Source organism: Anolis sagrei, chromosome 1, assembly GCF_037176765.1.
Source record: "Anolis sagrei isolate rAnoSag1 chromosome 1, rAnoSag1.mat, whole genome shotgun sequence".
Classification (NCBI taxonomy): domain Eukaryota; kingdom Metazoa; phylum Chordata; class Lepidosauria; order Squamata; family Dactyloidae; genus Anolis; species Anolis sagrei.
This window is the reverse complement of record NC_090021.1, coordinates 289,433,965-289,458,982: the sequence shown is the minus strand read 5'-3', so window position 1 is coordinate 289,458,982 and position 25,018 is coordinate 289,433,965. Positions and strand designations below refer to the sequence as shown.

The window sequence follows — 25,018 nt, the reverse complement described above, 5'->3', positions numbered from 1 at the left end:
TAATGTAGTTAAAAAACACAAAGTTGAAAAAAAACTTGGCATTATACTAAATGTCCTTTGACCAGTAGCTGGCCACTTGGAGTGCCTCTGGTGCTGCTATAAGAAGGTCCTCTATTGGGCATGTAGCAGGGCTCAGGTTGCATTGTAGTAGGTGTTCTATGGTTTGCTCTTCTCCACATGGATGAAACTTATGAACAAACTAGAAAGTTCCATGGAAAAGTTCCAGGACAAAACTCCAAGGTGACCAACTGGTAGACTCTCTGAATAAATTGTTGAATTGTGACTAACCTTTATATAAATGCCATTAATTAAATATTCTTTACTAGGAACAACAAATCAGATTTAGGCTTTGGGTTGCTTTTTAAACAGTTAACTGCACCTCCCTATTTTTTCAATCTGTCTGTGAAGGAGTGACAATCAATGTGACATCAAGCTTATTGTTCCATGAATGGTTTCAATAACCAGCTTTTCAATTTTTATTTTTAGCCATCTTGGGCCTTGCCCTTGGGTTGAAGTTTTTTTTAATGTCCACCTGTGTGTTTAATCTTTTTGATCATGAGGTTTTCTTAACAGGTGGAAAGGGAACAGGCCAAATCAAATGACTCATCAAAGGCTTCAATTCAAGATAAGAAAAATAAACATTGTTGGAAGAGAATAATAGAACAATAGAGTTGGAGGATACCACATGGACCATCTAGTCCAGTGGTTCTCAAACTGTGGGTCCCCAGATGTTTTGGCCTTCAACACCCAGAAATCCTAAACAGCTGCTAAACTGGTTGGGATTTCTGGGAGTTGTAGGCCAAAACACCTGGGGACCCACAGGTTGAGAACTACTGATATAGTCCAACCACCTGCCATGCAGGAAAAACGCAATCAAAGCACCCCCAACAGATGGTCATCCAGCCACTGATTGAAAACCTCCAGAGAAGTAGTTTCCACCACACTCAGAGGCAAAGAACAGCTCTTATTGTCAGGAACTTCTTCCTAATGTTCAAGTGGAATCTCCTTTCCTGTAATTTGAATCCATTGTGCCGATTCCTAGTCCCCAGAGCAGCAAAAAAACAAGCCTTATCCTTCCTTATGACATTCTCTCAAAAATTTAAGTATGATGATCATAACCTTTTCTTCTGCGGGCTAAACATACCCAGCTCTTTAAGCCACTCACCGTAAGGCATGGTCTCATTTTAGTTGCCCTCCTCTTGACACATTCCAGCTTGTCAATATCCCTCTTGAATTGTAGTGCCCAGAAATGGACACAGTTTCCCAGGTAAGGCCTGACCAAATCAGAATAGAGGAGCACCATGACTTCCCTTGATCTAGACACTATACTCATTTTGATGTAGCCCAAAATCCCATTGCCTTTTTAAGCTGCTGCATCACACTGTTGGTTCATGTTCAACTTGTGCACTAAGACTCCAAGATCTTTTTCACATGGACTGTTGTTGAGCCAGGTGTCACTCATTCTGAATCTGTGCATTTAATTTTTTCTGTCTCAGTGAAGTATTCTAAACTTCTTGTTGAAACTCATTTTCTTAGTTCTGACCCAGCTCTCTAATCTGTTGAGGTCATTTTGAATTCTGATTCTGTCTTCTGGAGTATTAGCTACTCCTCCCAATTTGGTGTCATCTGGAAACGTGATAAGCACGCCCTCTAAACCTTCATCTAAGTCATTAATATAGATATTGAACAGCACCAAGCCTCAGACAGAACCCTGCCACACTCCATTGGTCACATCTTTCCAGGATGAAGATGAACCACTTGTGATCACCCTTTTTATTTGGTTGCTTAACTCAAGGGTTCTCAGACTTTTTCAGTTGTGGAGCCCTTTTTGAAACGAAGGTTTCTAGCAGGGCTCCAGTAAATGTTTACATAATATCTATAATATTTTTAGTATAATGCTAAGTTTTTCAACTGTTTTTTTATTTTAAAAATACATTACAACTGTACCCTCAGCTTGCTTCTGATACGATAAACAAATAAATAAAATCTATTATATAGTATATATGATGTGTGTGTGTGTGTGTGTGTGTGTGTGTGTGTGTGTGTGTATATATATATATATATATATCTCAGGCATGGGAAAACATCTGGACACGGGGGCCGCATTGCCCCTGAGAGTTAGAACCTCACTCAAGCAACTTGTAAAACATATAATACTTCATGTTACATAGCTGGTTAGAAAAGAGACAAACAATTAACAAACCGTTTTTATGTACTTATTCCAGTTTACCTGAATAATTGTGTTGCACTACAGTACATGCATCTGCCTTATGCTTCTATCCCTGCTTTTCTGTAGTCACAAATCCGGTGCCCTGTAAATGTGCTAGACAATATCCCATGTCCCCTAAGCCACCCTAGTTGTGGATTCCTGCATGCCTGGAGAGCACAAAGTTAAACAAACCTGCCCAGGGTGTTTATTTACTTAGCATATATTTATTAAAGTGATTAACAAGTAGAACTTAACAGTTAAAGGAATAAACACAGTATTTCAGCACCTGCCTTTCTCAGTTGTTTAAGCAGTTATTCACCTTCAGCAACAGAGGAAGGCATCACTTGAAATGTTTTACTTAACAATTGAACAATTATGTTCTGTTGATTGATCACTTGTGTGTTTCCCTCTCTCTAAATAACTAAAATGGTATTTACCTGACAATGAGAAGACTATTAAAAATGAGCAAGTCTCTCTAGGATGTCTGCACAACTGAATGCCACTACCAAGATGGCTCTCCTTAGTAACTGCCAGCCTTGCTTCATATTTCTCTAGCAAAGTACCAATTAGAAAACATGCTCTGAGAATAAAAGCCCAGGAATGTCTTTAAAGGAGAGCCAGTGTAGAGTAGTGATTTGAATGTTGGACTATGGCACAAGACTAGAGTTTGAATCACTGTTGTGCCACAGAAACTCATTGGGCGACCTTGGGCAAGTCACCTTCCAATCACAGAGAAAGGCATTGGTGAACCCAATACCTTTCTCTAAACAAATCTTGTCATGAAAACCCATTGATAGGGTCACAATAAGTCAGAAACTACTTGAAAGCACACAACAACAGCATCTTAAGAGTGTGTGCTACTGTAATCGTTGCATGAAAGTTCTGTTGGAAGCCATTACTTTGAATGTCTTACCCCTTCACCTCCACATCAGCTTTTGTTCCCATATGTAAGCTAGGAATAACGAGCCCTGTTCAGAGTTGTTAGAAAGGCAAGTAAAGAAGTGAGCATTTGGCAAATGCAAAGTTTAAAACCCAGCATAAATGATAAATGGCCTTTAGGGAAGAGAAGCAGCCAAGAGGCATATTGTATGCCAAGTGTTTGGAAATCTGTCCACACCTGTGCAGCATTCTTTTGCAAATAGATGACATTAGGTTTTCCTTTACTTGCTGTGGAAACAAAAAGACACTTGGGATTTAATCAACTCCAAGAGTCTTCAAAGTGAATCCAGCAACCAGTCACACGTATAAGTAGTTGCTAGGAGAGGCACATAAACCACACATAGCTAATAACTTGGGTCTATTTTGATTTCAATAGAAAGATAAGGTATGTATATTTCCCCTTGAACATCAGCCAGTGTCATACAGGCATCCAGTATTGATTTATGAGGACAGGGGCCAACGGAGAAGCTCTGTAATTTGCTAAACATTTCTTTGGCTTTAGGGGTAACCATTTTTTTCCTTACGGGGTGACTTTTCCTTTAAGGGCACTGAAGTATGGCATGTGTTTTTCTTGTTGTTGTGCACCTTCAAAGTGTTCCTAATTTTTAGTGAGCCTTAGGGCAAATCTTCGGGGTGAGAAAACCGGTTTACAAATGTTGTAAATAAATAAATCTGTCATGGGACTTTCTCGGCAGAATTTGTTCATAGGGGGTTGCCTTTGCCTTACTCTGAGGCTGAAAGAATATGAATTGCCCAAGGTCTCTAGTATTTCCCTGTCTGATTAGGGATTCGAAACCTGGTCTCCAGAATCCCTCCATGGTAATGGTTCATTCAATCCATTACACTAAGCTGCCTGTCATATTTTTCTTACTTTTCTTTTGGTCTCTGTATCAAAATGACAGTTAACTTGATAACTGAAGAGTTAGAGTCTTATGACACTTCGAAGACTATCAAAACGTAAAGACTCTTTTTGTCTTGGTGTGTTAGCAGTTAAATCACATTATGACCTTATTTTATCTCAGTTTATGTAATAGCCTTTTACAGCCCCAGGATGGTATTAATATCAGTGATGGGAAATGACTGGTACTGTTTTTGTTATTCTGGACTTCAGTTACCAGGATTGCTCACTGCTGCTCAAGTTGATGAAAAATGTGGTCCAAAATATCTTGAAGGGACTGACATAGGTTTCTCTCTATTCCCAGTATAACAGGGCAGGCAAGAGAAAAGAACAAGTTATTTTCCTAGTCACAATCCTTTGTCTGGTAAATGACGTTCGAAAGGACATGCTTGAGCCATAGAAATTGAATATCTTAAGCAACTCTTGAGAAAACAGGACATACGTAATACAAAATGATTGCAGTAAAACAACCTATTACTTTTCAGTATTACTTTCTAACACAGCATGAACAAACACATTTAGGGGATAAAGAATGAAAGACAAGTCTCTAGAAAACTTAACCATTTTGATCACATTTATTGCTATAGATAAAGAGATGGAGCCAAACCTAGAACACTGGCTTTCAGGAGAAGCTGAACTTGAAAAAGTTATTTTGGGGACCACAGCTCCAGAATCCCACATCTATTGGCCACACTTGCTTGGGAGTATGGAAGTTGTCATTCAAAAAGTAACATTTCAAAGCGTTGGCTGGTAATTTAATTCTCACTGTTCAGGGAAAATGTATCCTGAACACTCAGCCCCTTAGTCATGAGTGTCTATTCCTTCTCATAGGAAGTGAAGGGAGAGGAAACCCCACCTTGTAATTACCTGAAGGAACATGTGCCACTAAGGAAGATTCGCACTTCTAAAGCAACTTGTTGGGTTTTTCAGCCTTTTCCTCTTTTTTAAGTTTTACACATATCTACACTAAAATGCCTTTGAATTCAAAGCTCTGGTACCTCTTTTTATAGAGCCACATGTGAAAGATAAGATTATTTCATCATAGAGGATGGAAAACCTATTATAGCTTAAGTTATTCGCCCATGTCTGACCAACTTTTTTTTTTTTTTTTTGCTGAAAGATGACTTGTTTATTCCATGCTTTGTGCATTTGATCCATAAACTTCTGGAAATACTAATCCATATGGGTATGTGTTTTGAATGATGTGGTGTTATTGTCATTATCAAATAATGAATACCAACAGTGATTATGAATAACAACATTGGGTTTTTCTTTGTTATCTTCTCTCCTCCTTCTCCCTCTGCCCTTCTCCCCAAAATAGGGGAATCTTATGTCATGTCCATTTTTTCTGAGTGGACAAGGTTAGTAGAGGAGTTTGAGGGGAAATGGCAAACATCCTATCTTGAGCACATGGAGGATAGTGGTCTGCCTTACACTTTGGTGTCCTTCAATCACTGCATGCACACACACACACACACAAACTCAATACACCACTTGTCAAGCTGTGGAAGGGACTCAGATTGTGCTTACATATTGGTATGGGAGGTCTGAAGAACAGCTGGTCTGAGTTCAACAGGGGAAGAAATAACAGTGTGCTCACAGATGATGTGCACCCTTCTTTTCCTCTCCCAGGGGCCCTGGGAAGATTCATTGTCTGAATTATTTTCTTTTATCCCCCTTTCCACTAATAATCCGGTTTCCCCTAAAATAAGACGTACTCATAAAATAAGCCATAGCAGGATTTCTAAGCATTTGCGCAATATAAGCTATACATAGTGATAGGCATGGCTACGCAGCGTACTAGGGCAGCTTCCCCGTCAGGTCCCGGTCATTCTGTGCATGCTGCAAGCTGAGATACAGAGGGAGACATAGAAAGTGAAAATAAAAGTCTCAGTGAAGTGAGGAGCTTTATGTATTGTGTGTCCTCGGGGAAGAAGTAAAGATGTGGCTGCCATTTCAGCATTGTGCGTTTCTCTCCCCCAGCACCAAGCAGCAACACTCTGTGGTCTCTCTCACCCCCCATAAACACCAGTAAAACTGCTCCTCCCCAGCACTGACCAGCAACAGTCTGTGGGTTTCTCTCACCCCACCCAATCACCAGGGGATAGGGGGAAAGCTTCAACAAGCAGTCTGCTACTGAACCCAGAAAGATCATCCCATAAATGCAGATTGCTGTACCTTACTTAATAAAAATAAAACATCCCCTGAAAATAAGCCACAATGTGTCTTCTTGAGGAAGCATATAAGACAGTGACTTATTTTGGGGAAAACATGGTAAGCATCAACAACATCAATCGGTTCTCCTGTGGTTTGACAGCCACTTGAAGAGGAAACCTTTCTGTGGAACATGAAGGACTAAAGGTTAATTTGCTGTGCCTTGCCCAAAAAGACACACACACACACCTACACTCACACACGTGTATGTTAGTAACAAGCTACTTCCCAATTAAGTGTTTTGACAGATTAACCAACCAGAATCTGAGTTATAGTATTGTTAATGAAAAAATGTGGAAGCTTGGGGAACTGAGACAAATGCCTGATTATACTCTGCCAAATGTCCAGGTCAATTGCATCATACAATTTTTTTCAGTTGGTTTTGATATGTTTCAGTTTATTTCACCTCCAAATTTGTCCCCAGTTTATTTCCATTCTTAGAAACTGAGTTCAAAATACAGAAGTAGTTTATACTCAGTTACCCAGGACAGGGGCTGAATCTTGTTTTTCCCAGTATTTCTCACCCACACTCTCCCTGGATTCAAACCTGTGACCTGTCAGTCTTCAGTCCTGCTGGCATGGGGGTTTAACTCACTGCGCCACTGAGGGCTACTGTGCAAGTTACTGCTGAGGCGCAACAAGAGAGAAGTTGGAGAGGACTCCTCCTAGCCAAGGGAAACATTATTTCCAAACCCTTTTTATGTGTAGTGGTTGTTTAAGTAGTCAATCATGGTCTGATAATATAGAGTTTGGTGCTGTGGTTTCAGCCATCTGTCAAGGCTGCTTTGATTGAGCTTTTCCTGCATGGCAGGGGGTTGGACTAGATGGCCCATGTGGTCTCTTCCAACACTATTATTCTATGATTCAGGCATCTCTGTGTGTGTGTGTGTGTTGGAACATATCTCCCATGGATAAAGGTGGTTAGTGTATAAGACATTTTCTTTTACTGTTATCTCTGTCCAGAGGCAGACATTAGGAATGTGCAAGATAAGCAAGGACTGAGAAAAATGAGGCAACACCAGATAAAGTCAAAGCATAGAACTGCAAATAAATGATTTTGTTCCTATTCACCAATGAAAATACAAAGCCTTGGTGATTTCTGAAGGTGTCCAGTGTCATATCAACAATGATTATGTTTATACAGATATATGTAAATGTCAGTAATAGTGAACAACATACATGTACACACACACACAAAACTAATTGGAGGTCTAACGAAATGCAAAGATGACACAGCTTATGTATTAATATGCGGGCAATGCCTTTCTATATAAAGCAGGACTGGGAATTATTTAAAGCAGAATTCTTTGACTTGCTCTTTCCAGATGTTCCTTACCTCAGCTTTCATAATCACTGGCCATTGACCATGTTAGCTGGTGGCAATTGCAGTTGAAAACATCTGGAGATCACCAAGATGGGAATAATTGTTTTATGGTAAGGAAAAATGTTAGAATGAGGTGCTGAACCCTTTTCCCAACTATGCTTCAACAATACATGATGTTTACTTCCTAGCTGATTCCTTAGCTGCTCTTCAAATAAAGGGGCTTACTTTCAGCCTTGTGAACCTAGCTAGGAAAGGGATTGAGGAGGCAAAGGGTGATTCCAGACCAATTTTGCATAAACTTTGGCCCACAGCGCTATTTCAAGTCTCTCAAGGTACCCAGAACACGTCAAAGCATATTTTAAACAAACAAATCAGGTGAATTTTTCTCTTTAAAATGCACCTAAAACTGAACAACCATCTCCAAATGTTGTGGTTTTCTCTTTTTTTAAATCTCCCCCCTCAGCTCTCTGAAAGTGGATGCAATGATAACAGATAAGCACAGTGGTGCTGTCCCAGGTGTTACATTGGGATGAAAACCTGGGCATAGTTTTCCGCTTATTACTTTGCACAGCCAGCTCCTAGCACTACTAATCAAAACAATAAGAACCTATTCTGTCTTATCAGAATTTCCTGTGAAAAGAAGAAAAGTGAAAGAAGGGTGGAAGAACATAGAAAGTTTATATATATATGAGTTGTCTGGAAATTCCTCTTCAATAAAGTTCTGCAATTGAGGCTAGGAGGCTGTATTGTCTGAAAACATCACAGAAACTTCTGACAGAAGAATAAGGTGTGGGGATTCAGAGCCCCATTCAGGAATAGGGCCCCCTAGTGCTGCAGCAGGTTAAACCACTGAGATGCTGAACTTGCTGACTGAAAGGTCGGCCGTTCAAATCCAGGGAACGGGGTGAGCTCCTGCTGTTAGCCACAGCTTCTGCCAACCTAGCAGTTTGAAAACATGCAAATGTGAGTAGATAGATAGGAACCGCTTCTGCAGGAAGGTAATGGCACTCCATGCAGTCATGCAGGCCACATGACCTTGGAGGTGTCTATGGACAATGCTGGCTCTTCAGCTTAGAAATAGAGATGAGCACCACCCTCCAGAGTTGGACACGTCTAGACTTAATGTCAAAGGAAACATTTACCTTTACTATTTGGGAATAACCAACATTTTCCTATTTTATTGGACTATAATTCTCACAGTCTCTTACCAATGCTATGCTGTCTAGGACTGAGAGGAGTTGTAGGCCAAAATTATTGAAGGGCCACAGTGATCCAGACCTTGTTGATAAGGTGTGGTCTTCAATATGTTGTTTGGAACTCCACAATTAGTCTAACCATTAGTGTGTTTTACACCATATTCTGCTTTGATAATCTGCAATAGCTTTCCAGAACTCCACACCCTGTGCCATGATTACCAGCTAGAAATGTTCAGGTAGAACTGAATGGGGACTTTGGACAGGACAGGCATCTGATGTACCACTAAGCTATAGCCTCTACCTCACACATAGACCATTGCTAGCAAGTGGAAATCCAAAAGGGAAGCACAATGGTGGATTCTTTAAAATATGGAGGCATCTTATCAAGCAACGTTGCTGGATTTCCATTTCTATTGAGAGTTCTCTTCAGTAAAATAAAGCATTTTGTGGGGTTTGTTTGTCCTGTTGAGTCATTTCTTCTGAGGATTGGCCACCTTCCTGAGACCTCTCAGCCGACTGAGCAGTTCTGCAACAAAGTCCTAGATTAAAATGCAGAGAAAAGGAAATTTGGACTCAGGCTGCGAATTGTGTAAGATGTGCATTTTCATCTAATATCACTTTGCTCATTCCACCTCACATTGATGATGATCTTATAGTCCAGCGGTTCTCAACCTGGGGATCGGGACCCCTTGGGGGGGGTCACCAGGGGGGTCTCAGAGGGGTTGCCAAAGATAATCAGAAACACAGTATTTTCTGTTGATCATGGGGGGTTCTGTGTGGGAAGTTTGGCCCAATTCTATCGTTGGTGGGGTTCAAAATGCTCTTTGATTGTAGGTGAAATATAAATCCCAGCAAATATAACTCCCAAATGTCAAGATCTATTTTCCCCAAACTCCACCAGTGTTCACATTTGGGCATATTGAATATTTGTGTCAAGTTTGGTCCAGATCCATCGTTGTTTGAGTCCACAGTGCTCTCTGGATGTAGGTGAACTACAACTCCAAAACTCAAGGTCAATGTCCACCAAACCCTTCCAGTATTTTTGTCCATCATGGCAGTTCTGTGTGCCAAGCTTAGTTCAATTTCATTGTTGGTGGAGTTCAGAATGCTCTTTGATTGTAGGTTAACTATAAATCCCAGCAACCACAACTCCCAAATGACAATATCAATCCCCCCCAACACCACCAGTATTCTAATTTGGGTGTATTGGGTATTTGTGCCAAATTTGGTCCAGTGAATGAAAATACATTCTGCACATCAGATATTTATATTGCAATTCATAACAGTAGCAAAAATATAGTTATGAAGTAGCAATGAAAATAGTTTTATGGTTGGGAGTCACCACAACATGAGGAACTGTATTAAGGGGTCACGGCATTAGGAAGGTTGAGAACCACTATTAAGTCCATCACAGTATTTCTCAAATGCTGTTCTTCTGTGTGTTTTGGACTTCAGCTCCCAGCCAGTTAACCAGCTATTAGGAATTGTGGGAGCTGAAGTCCAAAACCTCTGGAGAAGTCTGAGAGACAATGGTCTATCACATTCTTCTTGCATAAGCTTTGGAAGCAAGTCAGTTATGAATAGGAATACATTTAGGTAAAAAAAAAAGAAAGAAAGAAGACAAGACTGAGGTGTTCAGAACCAACAATACCTCAGCTGACTTCCATAGTATTGGGGACTTTGAATTTGCTCCAAAATCAGAAGAAACAGTAGAAAAAGCTATCAAAGGAACCAAATCTTTTTTTGGATGTAGGAGCAACACTGTAAGCAGCTCTTCTAATGTTCATAGTGAAACCTAGAACCGAATTCATCACCACACTGGTATCAAAGCTGCTAGTAGCCATTAAAGAGAACTGTTATATTTCTAATAGTTGTGCAAAAAAGGAAGCTTAATGGATTTGTTCTATTCTCATCCATGCTTTCATTAATTTTATTTCCAAAACCAGAACTCAAAGTGATTTACAAATTTAAACAGATGCAAAATTGTTTTTCAAGTATATAGATATTTAGGAAGCAGGAGCCCTGTACTCTATTGACTCTGCTCATCCTGCTCATCATGATAGTATTAAACTACAGCACCTTTCCTTTTTCTGAGTTACATTACAACTACCACGCTCTTGTTACACTCAGAACTGATTACTGCAATGCACTCTACATGGGGTTGCCTTTGAAGACTGCTTGGAAGCTTCAACTAGTCGAGTGGTTGGCAGCCAGGTTGCTCACCAGAGTAGAATGCAGAGAGCATACAACCCCTCTGTTATGCCAGCTCCACTGGCTGCCAATCTGCTACCAAGCACAATTCAAAGTGCTGATTTTAACCTTTAACGCCCTGAATGGTTCTGGGCCGGCCCATATTACCTGTCCGAATGTATCTCCCATTATGAACCATCACAAAGTTTAAGATCAGCTGGGGAGGCCCTGCTCTTGATCCCACCATCATCACAAACGCGGCTGGTGGGGAAGAGGGACAGGGCCTTCTCAGTGGTGGCCCCTTGCCTATGGGACTCTCTTCCCAGTGACATCGGATTGGGCCCCTCTCTCCTGACCTTTAGGAAGACACTCAAAATTTGGTTATGGGTTAAGCATTTGAACTGTAGAGGAAGCCATTGAGAATAAAACTCAAGTGATATGAATGATAATGGACTGACCTGGGCTCTAATTTTAAACCTGTCTGATTTTAAACAAATGTTTTACGACTACGTACGATCTCTACATGCAAGTAGAGACTGAATTGCTGAATGAATTGGATGCATGATCTTTTGTACAAAAGGAAGAGCAGAGGATATCACACTCCTCTTTCTGCACTGTACCATTTGGACTGCAGATGGCAACTCACATTTAGTAGATGATTCCCTAAATGAAGAAGTTAATTGCTCAGAAAATTTATTAGAAGATATAAGTAAGAAGGTATTTGGAATAGTCTGTCTCTTGACCAGAGTTTGGGAAAGTGATTGTTTGCATAACCATTATCCAGCAGTGTGGATGGTGGCCATGCTGGCTGTATTATCCTAGGAGCTGACATACTTCGAAGTACCTTTTCATTGCTCTGCCTTTGACACCTACTACTACTACTACTAATACTACTACTACTACACACACACACACATTATTATTCTTTCTAATAATCAGATTAGAGAAGGAATTGCACATACTGTTTTTCAACTAACTCAGGATAATGTCCAGCTAAAAGCTGCGTTGTAGGCAGGTCAGATGAAGGACTTTTGGTGCGAGCACTTGTAAAACTTTTAGAGCACATAGCTACAGGTAGGTTTATGTATGTTCTTATGTACAGGACTGTCATATCTTTGTTATTTGCTGGTAAATCATTCACCAGCCCATGTTTTGCTGTATGTCTTTTATGAGGTTTGGTCAGGTAACTATGGCAATAAATGTTAATGAGGCAAAGGTGATCAGTTGCTATGTGAATGACGGTAGGGGAAAAGCACATTTCGTAATCGTGGAAAAGGGGAATTTTGCCTCCTTTGTGTTCAGTCTAAATCACCCTGATGGTACCAGATCCTGTCTGATCCTGGAGGGTAAGCAGGGTCATCCATGGCTAGCACTTGGATAGGGGACTGCCAATATATACTGTGTCTTTTAGACTAGATTTCAGAGGAGAGCACCACTTTCAAATATTCAAATAGGTTGCTGTAAGTTTTTTCGGGCTATATGGCCAGGTTCTAGAGGCATTCTCTCCTGACATTTCGCCTGCATCTATGGCAAGCATCCTCGGAGGACCTCACTACCTCTGAGGATGCTTGCCATAGATGCAGGCAAAATGTCAGGAGAGAATGCCTCTAGAACCTGGCCATATAGCCCGAAATAACTTACAGCAACCTAGTGATTCTGGCCATGAAAGCCTTCAACAATACAGTATTCAAATAGTCGCACATCCTGCAGTTTATCCCATACCCCTCTTTTCATTACTGCAGCTTGCACTTATTTTATTCCTAATATTTAGAACTCGGCCATGGTTACAGTAATTTACCGTTATGGTTAGAGAATCGCAGCTTGATTGAGTTTGAATTGATGATTCTATATGTGTATGTATTTTATATTGTGCTCACTTGTATGTATGTTTTTAGGCACCTTGTGCCATTTGTAAGCTGCCACAAGTCCCTTTGGGGAGATGGTGGTAGGATATAAGAAGTTGTTGTTTTCTTTGTTGGAGTATGCAAGCAATCAGTGAGTGTGTGTGCCAACTGTAAAATAAGATGCATGAAGCTGATTGGTCAGGCAATTCACGGGTTGATGGCTGAGCCTGGAACTTTTGGATACTGTTGCATTTTTGTTCAGGTGCGAGCTATGCATGTGCAGAGAGATGAAGAGAGAAGCAGAGAGAGTGAGAGAGAGAGCGGGGGGGGGGGGGGGGAGAGAGACTGGTTTGTTTCTTGGCTGCTGAAATGATCGTATCTCATATGGACACAGAAAGGACCATTTTAAACCTCTCATACAATTTAGTGAGTTGATGCAATTGATCATACTGTACACATGTTGTTCTGAACTAATAAGAGTAAACTACTTGTTCTTTATTGTTCATCTGTGTGGTATATTTTCTTTCCCTGGCAAGGCAGTGTGTTGGTTGATCCAACGTGAACTACACATGGTTTATTTTATATTACGCCACATTCTTTGCCTAAGAAAACTATGAAAAAATCATGATGTCACCATAAATTAACAGGTGACTTAAAGACACATGCACACACACATTTGTAGCAAATAAAAGAAACATAGGAAGCTAACATTGATTTAGACTAGCTCAGTATAGGCAATTCTAATGGGCATAAATGCCTCTCCATTGTTTCAGGCAACCATTTTCTTTAATTTTTTTCATTTTCCTTTCTTCCCATTCCTAGAAATCCTTAGTGTTCTCTTGAGGTCCTAGGTGTTCCCTGGAAATCCAGTCAAAACCAGGCCAAACCCTTCTTAGCTTCAGATGGGATTAGGTATGTTGAAGGTGGCTAGGTTAAGGATAATGTTTCACAAATAACAGGTATGAATTTGGATGTTTGCCCTCCTATTATAACTACATGTTGATATACAGGGTTAGTCAAAATGCATAGGCCAATAAGCCATTCAATTGAATGGCTTATTGGCCTATGCATTTTGACTAACCCTGTATTTCCTCTGATATGATTTCTCTTATTCTTGTTCATTTGAGTCGAAATAGTCATTTCACAAACTCTGCTTACCTCTGTAGGTCTGGAACACTCATGAAGTATTCCCTAAAAGGGAAAGGAAAATCTTTTAATGCTTTTATTCTTCATTTTATTTTTCATTGTGTTTCATTAAGAGTCAGTTGCCATGTATTGAAGGCTTTCATGGCCAGAATCACTGAGTTGTTGTAGGTTTTTTCGGGCTATATGGCCATTTTCTAGAGGCAGTCTCTCCTTACGTTTCGCCTGCATCTATGGTAAGTATCCTCAGAGGTTGTGAGTTCTGACCAAAAAAACCTACAACAACCCAGTCAGTTACCAGTCTGCTTGGCTTCTGGACACAATCTTGTATTTCGCCTCTGACTGCCAAATGGGTCAGCTCTGCTCCCAGGCTTGATGGACTAATGCCATATTCAGAACTCTGCATCGCCAAACCACCTTACACTCCATTTGAAATGCAATGCCAAATACCTTAACTCTCTGGTGGAACCACTTTCAAAATGGGTCTAATATTTACCCTCTCTCACAGCATTTGGATAAGTTATGATGAAAACCTGTCAAAACAGCTTGTGGGTGAGGTGGGGTTTAGCTATAGATGTCTTGCTTATTTGCATGATCTGGACAGGCACATTTATCCTGCAAAAAAATGTTCTCCAAATCCCCCCCCCCCCCCCCCAATCCAACCTGTAATTTTGATTTCTGCTCCTCGTTTGAGATGTCAAGAAGATCTTCAATGTCAATCTCTGGTTCAGGGGCTGCTGTTGCATCTGTCTCCTCCTCTTCCTCCTACAATTAGAACACAGTAAGCCATAGTGATTTGGGTGTTGGATAACGACTCTTGAGACCAGGTCTTGAATCTTCCCTTAGCCATTAAAACCCATTGGGTGACCCTGAGTAATTCACACAATCTCAGCCCCAGAAAACCTTGTGATAGGTCCTCCTTAGGGCTGCCATATGTCAGAAAGACTTGAAGACATACAAAGACTATCCATTCTCAAATTACAGAGCCACACCTTTATTTTTGGTGCATAGTAGTGGTGTGGTGGGCAGCGAATGTGGCCCTTTGGATGTTGTTGAACCACAGGTCCTGTACATAATGGGGTTAGAGATTTAAGGGCCTGCCCCCCTTTTCCATTTCTCAGGACAAAGAGGAAGAACACTGGAGTGAAAGAAGCATCTTGGAAAAAGTGTGTAAATACTGTATATACTATAAGCCGAGTTTTTCAGCCCTTTTTAAAGGCTGAAACAGTCTCCCTTGGCTTATACTCAAGTCAAGGTTATTTATTATTTTACTCTGTTGTTGTTATTATTATTACATTTATTATTTTACCCTATTTATTATTGTTATTATTACATTTATTATTGTACTCTATTATTATTGTTATTGTTACATTTACATTATTGTACTCTGTTATTATTACATGTATTATTTTACTGCATTATTACTGTTATTATTACATTTTAATTATTTTACTCTATTGCTTTTATTTTTATTACATTTATTATTTTACTCTATTATTATTGGAAGGATACAAAAACACATTTACATTGAAGAAGGTTAGAATAATGGTTTAATCAGACTTGAACAGTCTTATTTTAAATTACAATTTTATGTAAATATTCAAAAACATTTGACCTATGGATGCCTCAGTTAATGTAATTTTATTGGTATCTATTTTTATTTTTGAAATTTACCAGTAGTGGCTGCATTTCCCACCCTTGGCTTATACTTGAGTCAATACGTTTTCCCAGTTTTTTGTGGTAAAATTAGATGCTTCGGTTTATATTTGGGTTGTCTTATACTGGAGTATATATGCTTAAATTGTCATGCTTAATGACATCACCATGGGCAACCTTCAGTGATAACACAAGCTATCTCAAGTTTTGGTCCTAAAATCTACCCTGGCAAAATTCAAAGGCCTGGATAACTTAAACCTACCATGTGTTCTGTGTGTCTCTTTGCCTGCCTGAGGCAAGTCCTCAGTTTTGCATTGCTTTGTTCACTTTGCTAGATCCAAAGATTTTCTGCTTTCCGCACTACCAAGAAAGAAAAACAAACTGCAAGAAATACACATCTGGAAATTATATGAAAGGGCAGGACAGTCCCTTTCCAGCTCCAGGCCTGATTTGTCAGGTCTCTAATTGTAAGGGACAGCCTACAACCGACTTAACTTTTAATAAACTTTTAATGAGCTCTCTCACCTTCCTTCACAATCTTTCAAAATCCCTTTTACTCATGCTTCACCACTTCCTTTTGGAGCAAAGAGAAAGAGCTATGGAAATAGCAGGAAATCCCTTCACAGTGAAAAACACTTGAAGGGCACAATTTCTACACACCTCTGCAGTAATTTGACCAGACATTCATTAGAGATTCCTTTGTATTATCCATGTGGCTGCTGTTTGGTGTCACTTTATATAAGTCCAGTTGGCATAATTACAGATGCAGGAAAGAGGAAAATATCCCACGGATTTTCAGGTGCAACATTTGCTGACTCACTTTATGGAAGGAAGAAATCCAGTCCAGTGTTCTACATTGGAGAACGGCAGTGCTGAGAAAAGCTCTTTTTTTTTTTGACAATAACCCCCAGAAGTCCCCAGCTAGTATTTGAATTGTAGTCCAAAAATAATTTCCCCCAAGATCCTTGTATATTGGTCTTGTTCTGTAGAGAAGGAAACAGGGTGTAAGCCTAAAGCAGAAGTGGGTAACCTGGGTGGGTCTTGGAAATTAATTTTCTGCCCCTTGTTGCCTCCTTTACCTTCTGTACAATGAAATAGTCTACAAGGCTGGTGCGAAAATGGTTGGACTTTATATTCTTGCAAAATGCACATACAAAGCCCTCCTATTGGAAGACTGTATAGCCATTTTATCTTATAAGTATGCATGCGTGCACTTTCAGGTCATCTGTCAACTTACGGTGATGCCATGAATTTTATAGGGTTTTCTTAGGTAAGGTGGGGAAAATAGAAGGAAAAAGAGGGATCGACCAAGGACAAGATGGATGGATGGTATCCTTGAAGTGACTGGCTTGATTTTGAAGGAGCTGGAGGTGGTGACGGCCAACAGGGAGCTCTGGCGTGGGCTGGTCCATGAGGTCACGAAGAGTTGGAAGCAACTGAATGAATGAACAACAACAACAGGTAAGGTAAGGTACAAGAGTGGGTCGAAAAGTAATGCCTCCATCGCTCTAACTTTTATTTCTTTCACAGCTACTGGTCTATCTATGATATGATAGAAGTAACCTTACTCTACTGATATAGTTTTTTCTTGTTCAGATTGACTGATTAGAACCATGAATCTGAAGCTCAATGAAAGAGTCGTCATTGAATTTCTGGCAAAGGAAGGTTGTGCACCCAAGGAAATCTATAATCACTTGAAGAATTTTTATGGAGATGCTGTAATGGACATCAGCAATGTGCGGCATTAGGTGAAGAAGTTTGAAAGTTTCAGATTCAATAAACTGAATGACCAAGAACAAGCCATGAGAGTAAAGACAAAGATCCACCCAGAGGAAAAGTGTTCTTGCCATACATCAAGGGAACCACTGACCGCATAGGGAAGTTGATGAAGAAACACAACATACAAACTATCGACAGACCCACCAAGAAAATCCAACAAATTCTACGTTCAGCAAAGGACAAGAGGGATCCTCTCACTTCTGCAGGAGTCTACCATATACCATGCAGCTGTGGATAAGTCTACATAGGGACCACCGAACGCAGCGCCCAAACACGAATCAAGGAACATGAAAGGGACTGCAGACATCTCAGGCAGAGATGTCAGCCATAGCAGAGCACCTGATGAACCAGCCTGGACATAGCATATTATTTGAGAACACAGAAATGCTGGATCACTCTAACAACCACCATGTTAGACTACACAGAGAAACCATTGAAACCCATAAGCATGTGGACAATTTCAACAGAAAGGAGGAAACCATGAAAATGAACAAAATCTGGCTACCAGTATTAACAAACTCTAAAATTACAACAAACTCCCACAACAGAGAGGAAACAATCAGGGACAGCTAAAAAAATTGCCCCAAGCACTAACAAGCCGCACCAAAAAACCTCCAGGCCATCAAATGCTAATCAAGGTCAGTTGAAACATTCACACCTAGCTCCAACAGACAAGAGTTCTTTGTCTGGTCATTCCACAGATATATAAACCCAATTTTCCTAGCTCCAACAAACCTCACTACCTCTGAGGATGCTTGCAGGTGAAATGTCAGGAGGGAATGCCTCTAAAACATGGCCATATAGCCCGAGAAAACCTACAACAACCCAGTGATTCTGGCCATGAAAGCCTTTGACAAGACATTAAAACAGCTTGAAAATCATGCGTCACAAAGCAAAACTGAATTTTTCCAAAATGGTTTTGATGCCTGGGTTAAACGCTGGCGCAAATGTGTACAAATTGATGGCGACTATGTTGAATGATAGTTTTGTGTAGAGGACAGTTCAGGCTATAATCTGTAGCAACATCTTCTATTACATGTTCATTTATAATGTTTTTAATGACACAGGAGGCAAAACGTTTTGACCCACCCTCGTATATTCGGAGGTGGTTTGCTAATTCCTTCCTAAAATATAGCTTACATCGTTTGGTATTCCTCAGCAATCACTCATTCAAACACTAACCTGGTTTCAGGATCAGATGGGATCTAGTGCCTTTGGAGTATTTTGGCTGAGATGTGTAAGTTTAAATAGTTGAATATTCCTTACCCTGAAATCTAAAATACTCCAAAATCATCCTCATAGGTGGCTGAATTATTTATCATCACCTTCTTCATTTATATTGTGCCTTTCTCCCCATGAGGACTCAAGGCAGCTACCAAAATCATGACACAACCCACTACACCTTTAAATCAAGGCAGATACATTTAAAACAATGCTTGCATTATGACTACAAAGTTAAAATACAGTTAAAACACAGTTAAAATTTCATTTAAAAACCAAACATCTAACCCAACACCTCACCGACAACATCCTGAGCAGCGTGCTCCTCATCCTTCCCCAAATGCCTGATGGCAAAGAAACATATTTACGTGCCTGCAAAAGACCAGCAAGAATAGGGCATTCTTGGTCTCTTTTGGGAAGGAAATTCCAAAGTCTGTGAGTAGCCACCAAAAAGGTCCTCTCCCTTGTTCCCACCAAATACACTTGACAGAAAAAAGGCCCTCCCCAGATGACCATAGATTTCTAAAAGGTTTGTAACAGTAGTGACACCTTTGCTTTCCAATGGCTCAATGTACACAGGTTTTATTTCACACCCAAAATATTAAAATATTGTGCATAGAAGTACTTTCAGACTATGTGTATACGAAAGATAAATGAATTTTTTGCTTAAGCTTGGATCTCATATCAAGTAGAGTAGAGTCTCGCTTATCCAACATAAACGGGCCAGCAGAATGTTGAATAAACAAAAATGTTGGATAATAAGGAGGGATTAAGGAAAAACCTACTAAACATCAAATTACATTATGATTTTACAAATTAAGCACCAAAACATCATGTTTTACAACAAACTGACAGAAAAAGCAGTTCAACACACACAGTAACGTTATGTAATAATTACTGTATTTACAAATTTAGCACCAAAACAGACAAGGATTCTTTCTTTCCCCCAGCCTGGACATTATTCCAGGCGGGAGGCAGACTGCGTTGGATAATACAAAATGTTGGATGAGTGAAGGTTGGATAAGCAAGACTTTACTGTATATGCAAGTGTTGCAAAATCCAAAAAAATCCAAGCCCTTCAGGTCCCAAGCATTTTGGATAAGGGATACTCAACCTGTACCTGTGTGTGTGTGTGTGTGTGAGTGCATATATTTGTTTGTGTGTATAATTTATATTCTACCTTTCTGCCAAATGACACACAGTGAGGTCTGCTGTTGCCAATGGGCACTTCACAATAACCACAATAATCCACTGAGCTAAGTTTGTTTGTGTGCCTGCCTACCTAAGTTCACTTATAGTGAGCTTAAAAGCTGAGTTGGGTTTGACTTTGAAGACACACATTTAATCACTGTGTACATGGTCTTTGTTGCATCTGCTGCATATCTCTGTGTTACATTGATTTTTCTTTATCTAATGGAAAGTAGTTATGTGTTATGATGGGTTTTAATTGTTTAAATCAAATGGCTATCAAATGGTTGCTTGCAGACCGAATCAGGTAAAAACACAAGAAAGGCAGAATATGAATTGTGTGTGCCTGGATTACTTTGTTGTGTAGCAGGATCAGATGGGATCTAGTCTCATTTCCTCATGTTACTCCATGAAATGACAGAGAGCTCCAATGCCAGTTTAGAACTGGTGCCAGCTGTCCATCTGAATTGTCTTATAGATGCATACAACGCAGGATTCTGTTGCAGCAAGCTTCATTAATGGACCATAGTGAGGGTGATTTGATATTTTCTTTCCAATGAGGTATCCAGGACATTGTCAGGTGAATAGAAGTCATGGTTTCTGAACAGGGATTGCCATGTGCACAGAGGCAAACACTAGCAATCTCACATTTCTGTACTTGCAAGACTTGCTGCTCTGGTTCCATTCAGTTGATAGCTAGAATGGTGTAATGGTTTGAATACTGGTCTACAAATCTGGAGGCTAGTCTTCAAATCCCTCTTAGCCATGAAAAGTTGGGCATGTCATACCCTCCCAGTCTCAGAAGATAGCAAAGGCAAACCTCCTTTGAGAAAATATTGCCAAGAAAACTATGATAGGGTTGCCTTAGGGTTGCCATAAATTCAAAATGACATGAAGGCACACAACCACCATTCAACTGGATCTTGGCCTCCATATCCCACCATATGGTAAAATCTCTATCTGAAAATTGGTTCAGATTTCACCCCCACATTAAACAATATACTTTTGTTAATGTGGGCCTGTCAAGATCTTCACTGTCTTCTGTCTTTTGCTTATTTTCAACCTTAAAAATTCTTTATGATGCTATAGAGCAGGACTCTGCTCAAACAACACATCAAGCCAGAGACACCTCACTGGCCTCTATGTTATCTTCCTGAGTCTATAATAACAGGTGTATGTGTGTACATGTGTGTGCATGTGTGACCAACCTATAATATATAACTCACAATTTAGCAATGCATGAACTTTCCAATGAATCTCCTGTCAGCCCTAGCCAGCTTCGTTAATGGTGAGGGATAATGTTATTTGGAGTTATTTAGTGATACTTGGAAGACCACACATTTCCTACATCTGGCTTAATGGTGATCATTATTGTGCTTGGTTCTGTTCTGTTTTTCTCCCTTGGCGTCACCCAAGGAAGCTCTTTTTATAATTTTTTGTTTTTGTTTTATTAGGCTAATGCATTTATTGTGAAGGAAGACTGACCAAAGGAAAGTATAGAAAAGTAATGCTCACTATGAGTAACACAACAGAGTATTTTTCCAATATTGTTTCAGTGACAATAAATTGCTTTTCAAATACTGTAGCAGATAACCAAAAAGTCGTTTTTAAAACAGAACCATTCCAAGTTCTGAACAACTTTTAGACTGGAGTGGAAACTATGATGCCTTCCAGATATTGTTGTAGCTTCCTGTAGCTTCTACCCAGCTTGGCCAATATTAATGAATACTAGGAGGTGTATTCTGACAACATCAGAAAGATCACACAATTTCTCCTTGATTTAGACAGTGACACATTACAGAAATTTACAAAGATCTCTGGAAGAAAAGATGGGCATTCCCTAGATAACAACATAGTCAGGTGCCTGGCAGGAATGCAACAGCAGGAGACAGATGGCAATGGTAGATTAAGAAACATTTGCTGAGGGTAAGAACAGTTCCTCAATTACAGGAGCTACTTAAGAAGACTGTGGTATCTCCAGCTTGGAAATTTCCAATGGGCAGGTGCTTCCAAGGAATTCTTTGGATAATGGATGTCTTTGCTTCGGGGCAGAAAGGTTTATACCTCTTCATTTCTAATCACTTCCACTAATCACATGCAGACACAATGGAAACAAGAGGACCGGAGCTGATTGGAGCTGATGGATGGACCTAATTTCCTTACTACCAAAGCAGACACTGCTCCACTCTACTTTTGTATCCTTTTGCCATGTTACAATCACACAGCACAAATAAAATGATTCAGATCTGTACACCAATCCTTCATTTTCCTTGATAATTACTCACCTGATATAGATACAGCTTCTGCAGTTGGGTGTCAATCCACTCCTCCAGGTCTAGCCACCTTTGAAGATCTTTTCGGTTATATTTGACTGTTAACTTGGCTAACTTTCTATGGGGTGGTTCCTCTTCTGATTTCTCCGGAGCGTTAAAGGTGACCCGAGGATGGTTACCTGACCCCTGAGCTTTGCTCACTAAACTTCCTGCTTCCTCTGTGCTCTCTGGCAACAAAGTTCTCTCTTCCAACATGTCGCTTCCCTTGCACCTTGCCTATTTCTTCCAAAAAGTGATCATCCTTTCCCTTTTTGCAGATAGAAGAATAAACTGCCTGGGCTTATTTCAGAGGAAGTCCCTAGATGAAAGAGGGGGAGAGGGAAAGGTAGAAAGAGAAGCAGTCATTCAACTGTTACAGGAAAAAGCAGCTTCGGTTTCACTGTGGGAGGGAGAGGAGGCCGTTGTTAAAAGCGGCCAAGCTGCCTCATAGGCCTGGCGGACAAAGTCCATTAATGTTTCATGCAATTCACTTCCTGAGAAGAATGGACTAAGTGGGGATAATTGAGAGCGAGGGGGCAGGATTGCATTCCATTTCCCCCTAAATAAGCAGTCACACACCACTGGTGCATTTCTGGCCTGTACGTTCTGTTGTTATTTCAAGTATACAGGTATACCTCAAAGTTAATGAAGCAGATGCGCTCCTGGGCATTTCCTCTTTAGGAAAATACTTAGTACCAGAAGTAGAAACAGAATGCAAGGATAAGAACATGGTTCTACACCTTGGAAGTAAGTTGCAGTTAAATGTCTTTAAGTTGTCTCTGACTTATGGCAACCACATGGATGAGAACCCTCCAAGTCATCCTGCCATCAACAACATTATGCACCAAAGACATAGCTTCCTTGATTTGGTCTATCCATCTGGAATTCAGTCTTCCTTTTTCCTACTGCCCTCTGCTTTTCTAGTGAGCACTTCAAAATGTTTAATCAAACGATTTATTCAAAACTAAAAATATTTATATCTGAAATGAAAGGTCTGATAAGAGTTTTTCCAGAATAATATGAAGGACGCCTTTTTCTTTCACCACCCTCCACTATTTTATTGTTTCCATGTTGGTGATCAAACAAATAGAACAATGTCTTTTGACATATTGGGCATAGGTGGCCAGGTAAGGTCACCTGCTCTCACCCCTTTCTCTTCTTTCAGCTATTCATATTTGCTCAGTAAGAGATTTTGGAGGCAGCTGTTGTTTACCTTGAATGTTGTTTATATTGCTACAGTAGGTTTGCCTACAGCTGAATCCTGCTCTTTCCCAGTGTAAGCTTTGCTTATTGCATTGTTTTTCATGGACATGCTGCCTTAACCCAACTCTGAAAGTCTATGTTTCTCCAGCCTTACATCTCCATTCTCCCAATGCAAAAAAAAAATGCTAAAAACTCCAACTAAAAAGAGGCTGAGAAGAAAAGCAGGAGTAAATGATTTTACAATGTTTATGTGTTATAATTATTCCATGACCCACCTCGAGCCACAAGGAGAGGTGGGTAAGAAATAAAATTATTATTATTATTTGGTACACAAAAAGATTAGTACACAGCAAACAAGATCATTATGCTGGCTTTTGTACTGGATCATACATCGGACACTTCCCAAGCACTATGTGAGGTATCGGAGAATAATGCATGCAGATTTGAATAGGGTAGCCTTTTGCAGCTGGCAGATGGTAATTCTGTCAGCGCCGATTGTTTTCAAGTGCAGGCCAGCAGTATTATGCCTCTGCTTGTAGTCCATCTGCACGATCTTCTTGCAGCAACTGAGGATGTGATTCATTGTATCCTCTTCTTCCTTGCAGAATCTACACTTGGAATCTATAGAGTTTTCAATTTTGGCTTTGATGGCATCTTTTCTATTTGCTTGTTCTTGGGCTGCGAGAATCAGGCCCTCAGATTCCTTTTTCAAAATTATTATTATTATTATTAAATGACGTAAATCTAATATTAAGCACTGAAGAGGAATCAGGTTTGACAGCTACGGTGCCAATTAAATATTTGTAATACACTCAGCAAATATTTACATAACTAGAAATATAATCCAGAGAGCATTTGACAATATTGCTCAAAGAACAATACTTATAAAAATGTGTATGTATGAAGTAGTTTCTGTTTTACATCATATATACGTGTGACTAGACTAACAGTAAACAGATTGGTTGCTTTACTGTATTGCCCTGCTATACCAACTCCAATAGGAAGAAGTGTAGATAACGGAAAACAGAGTGTTCTTCAACTTCTTAGTTAGACAGTAAAGAAACATACTGCTGTGAACTTTCTTCACTAATGTACCACAAATGTTAATGTTTGAACAAAAAAGCATTAGGAATCATACTGACTAATTAACAAACTAGTACAGCATACAAATATAGGTTATGTCTTCAGAATTTATTAAAATCGGATCTAGGATTTGCATTTTCTATAGATACAAACCTGCAACTGTCCTTCAGGCACTTTAGAAAAGAAAGTTTTGTTTTACTGCACTTTGCAGCAAACAGGACCATCTACCAGTGACCTTCATTCATTTCTCTGTCAAAATGGACAGCTGTTACATGCACACTAAATAATTCAAGAACCTTTCTAAAGAGAATCCGGAAATTGCAGTTGCCTACTGTTGAACTGAAAGACACTGCAAGACCCATGTAAACTAGGTTCATTATTCCTAACTTAACAGTTTAGATAGAGTGACAGTTCTTTCAAAACTTGGCTCCACAGAAACAAAACTCTGATATAGAATTCATATTGTTTGTAGCAGATGCCATCCCTTAGATACAGTAGAAAGTAAATACCTCTTTCTGTTCCTTCTCATCCTTTTTTAGTGACACAGTTAAATAGTGGGCAAAGACAGGAAAGTTACTCCTCCCATGTGAAATTCACTGCTCAAGTCTCAGCAAAGCCA

At 39.9% G+C, this 25,018-nt stretch overlaps 1 protein-coding gene across 1 annotated transcript; it reads right to left on the bottom strand.

The window, feature by feature from the left end:
• Positions 1-4,606: 4,606 nt before the first annotated feature.
• PPP1R14D (protein phosphatase 1 regulatory inhibitor subunit 14D) lies at positions 4,607-22,552 on the bottom strand. The gene is made up of 4 exons (XM_060760560.2): positions 22,087-22,552; positions 14,621-14,722; positions 13,973-14,005; positions 4,607-9,319 (listed from the first exon to the last, which is right to left on the bottom strand). The coding sequence occupies exons 1-4, from the start codon at positions 22,327-22,329 to the stop codon at positions 9,251-9,253; spliced, it is 447 nt and encodes a 148-aa protein (XP_060616543.2). The 5' UTR covers positions 22,330-22,552; the 3' UTR covers positions 4,607-9,250.
• Positions 22,553-25,018: the final 2,466 nt, after the last annotated feature.

Coding starts and splice junctions, on each gene's coding strand:
- PPP1R14D (XM_060760560.2), bottom strand. CDS start 22,329: ATGTTGGAAGAGAGAACTTTGTTGCCAGAGAGCACAGAGGAAGCAGGA. Junction 14,723..22,086: donor AGAAGCTGTATCTATATCAG/GTGAGTAATTAT, acceptor TTCTAATTGTAG/GAGGAAGAGGAGGAGACAGA. Junction 9,320..13,972: donor AGTGTTCCAGACCTACAGAG/GTAAGCAGAGTT, acceptor ATTTTAATCTAG/GACTTTGTTGCAGAACTGCT.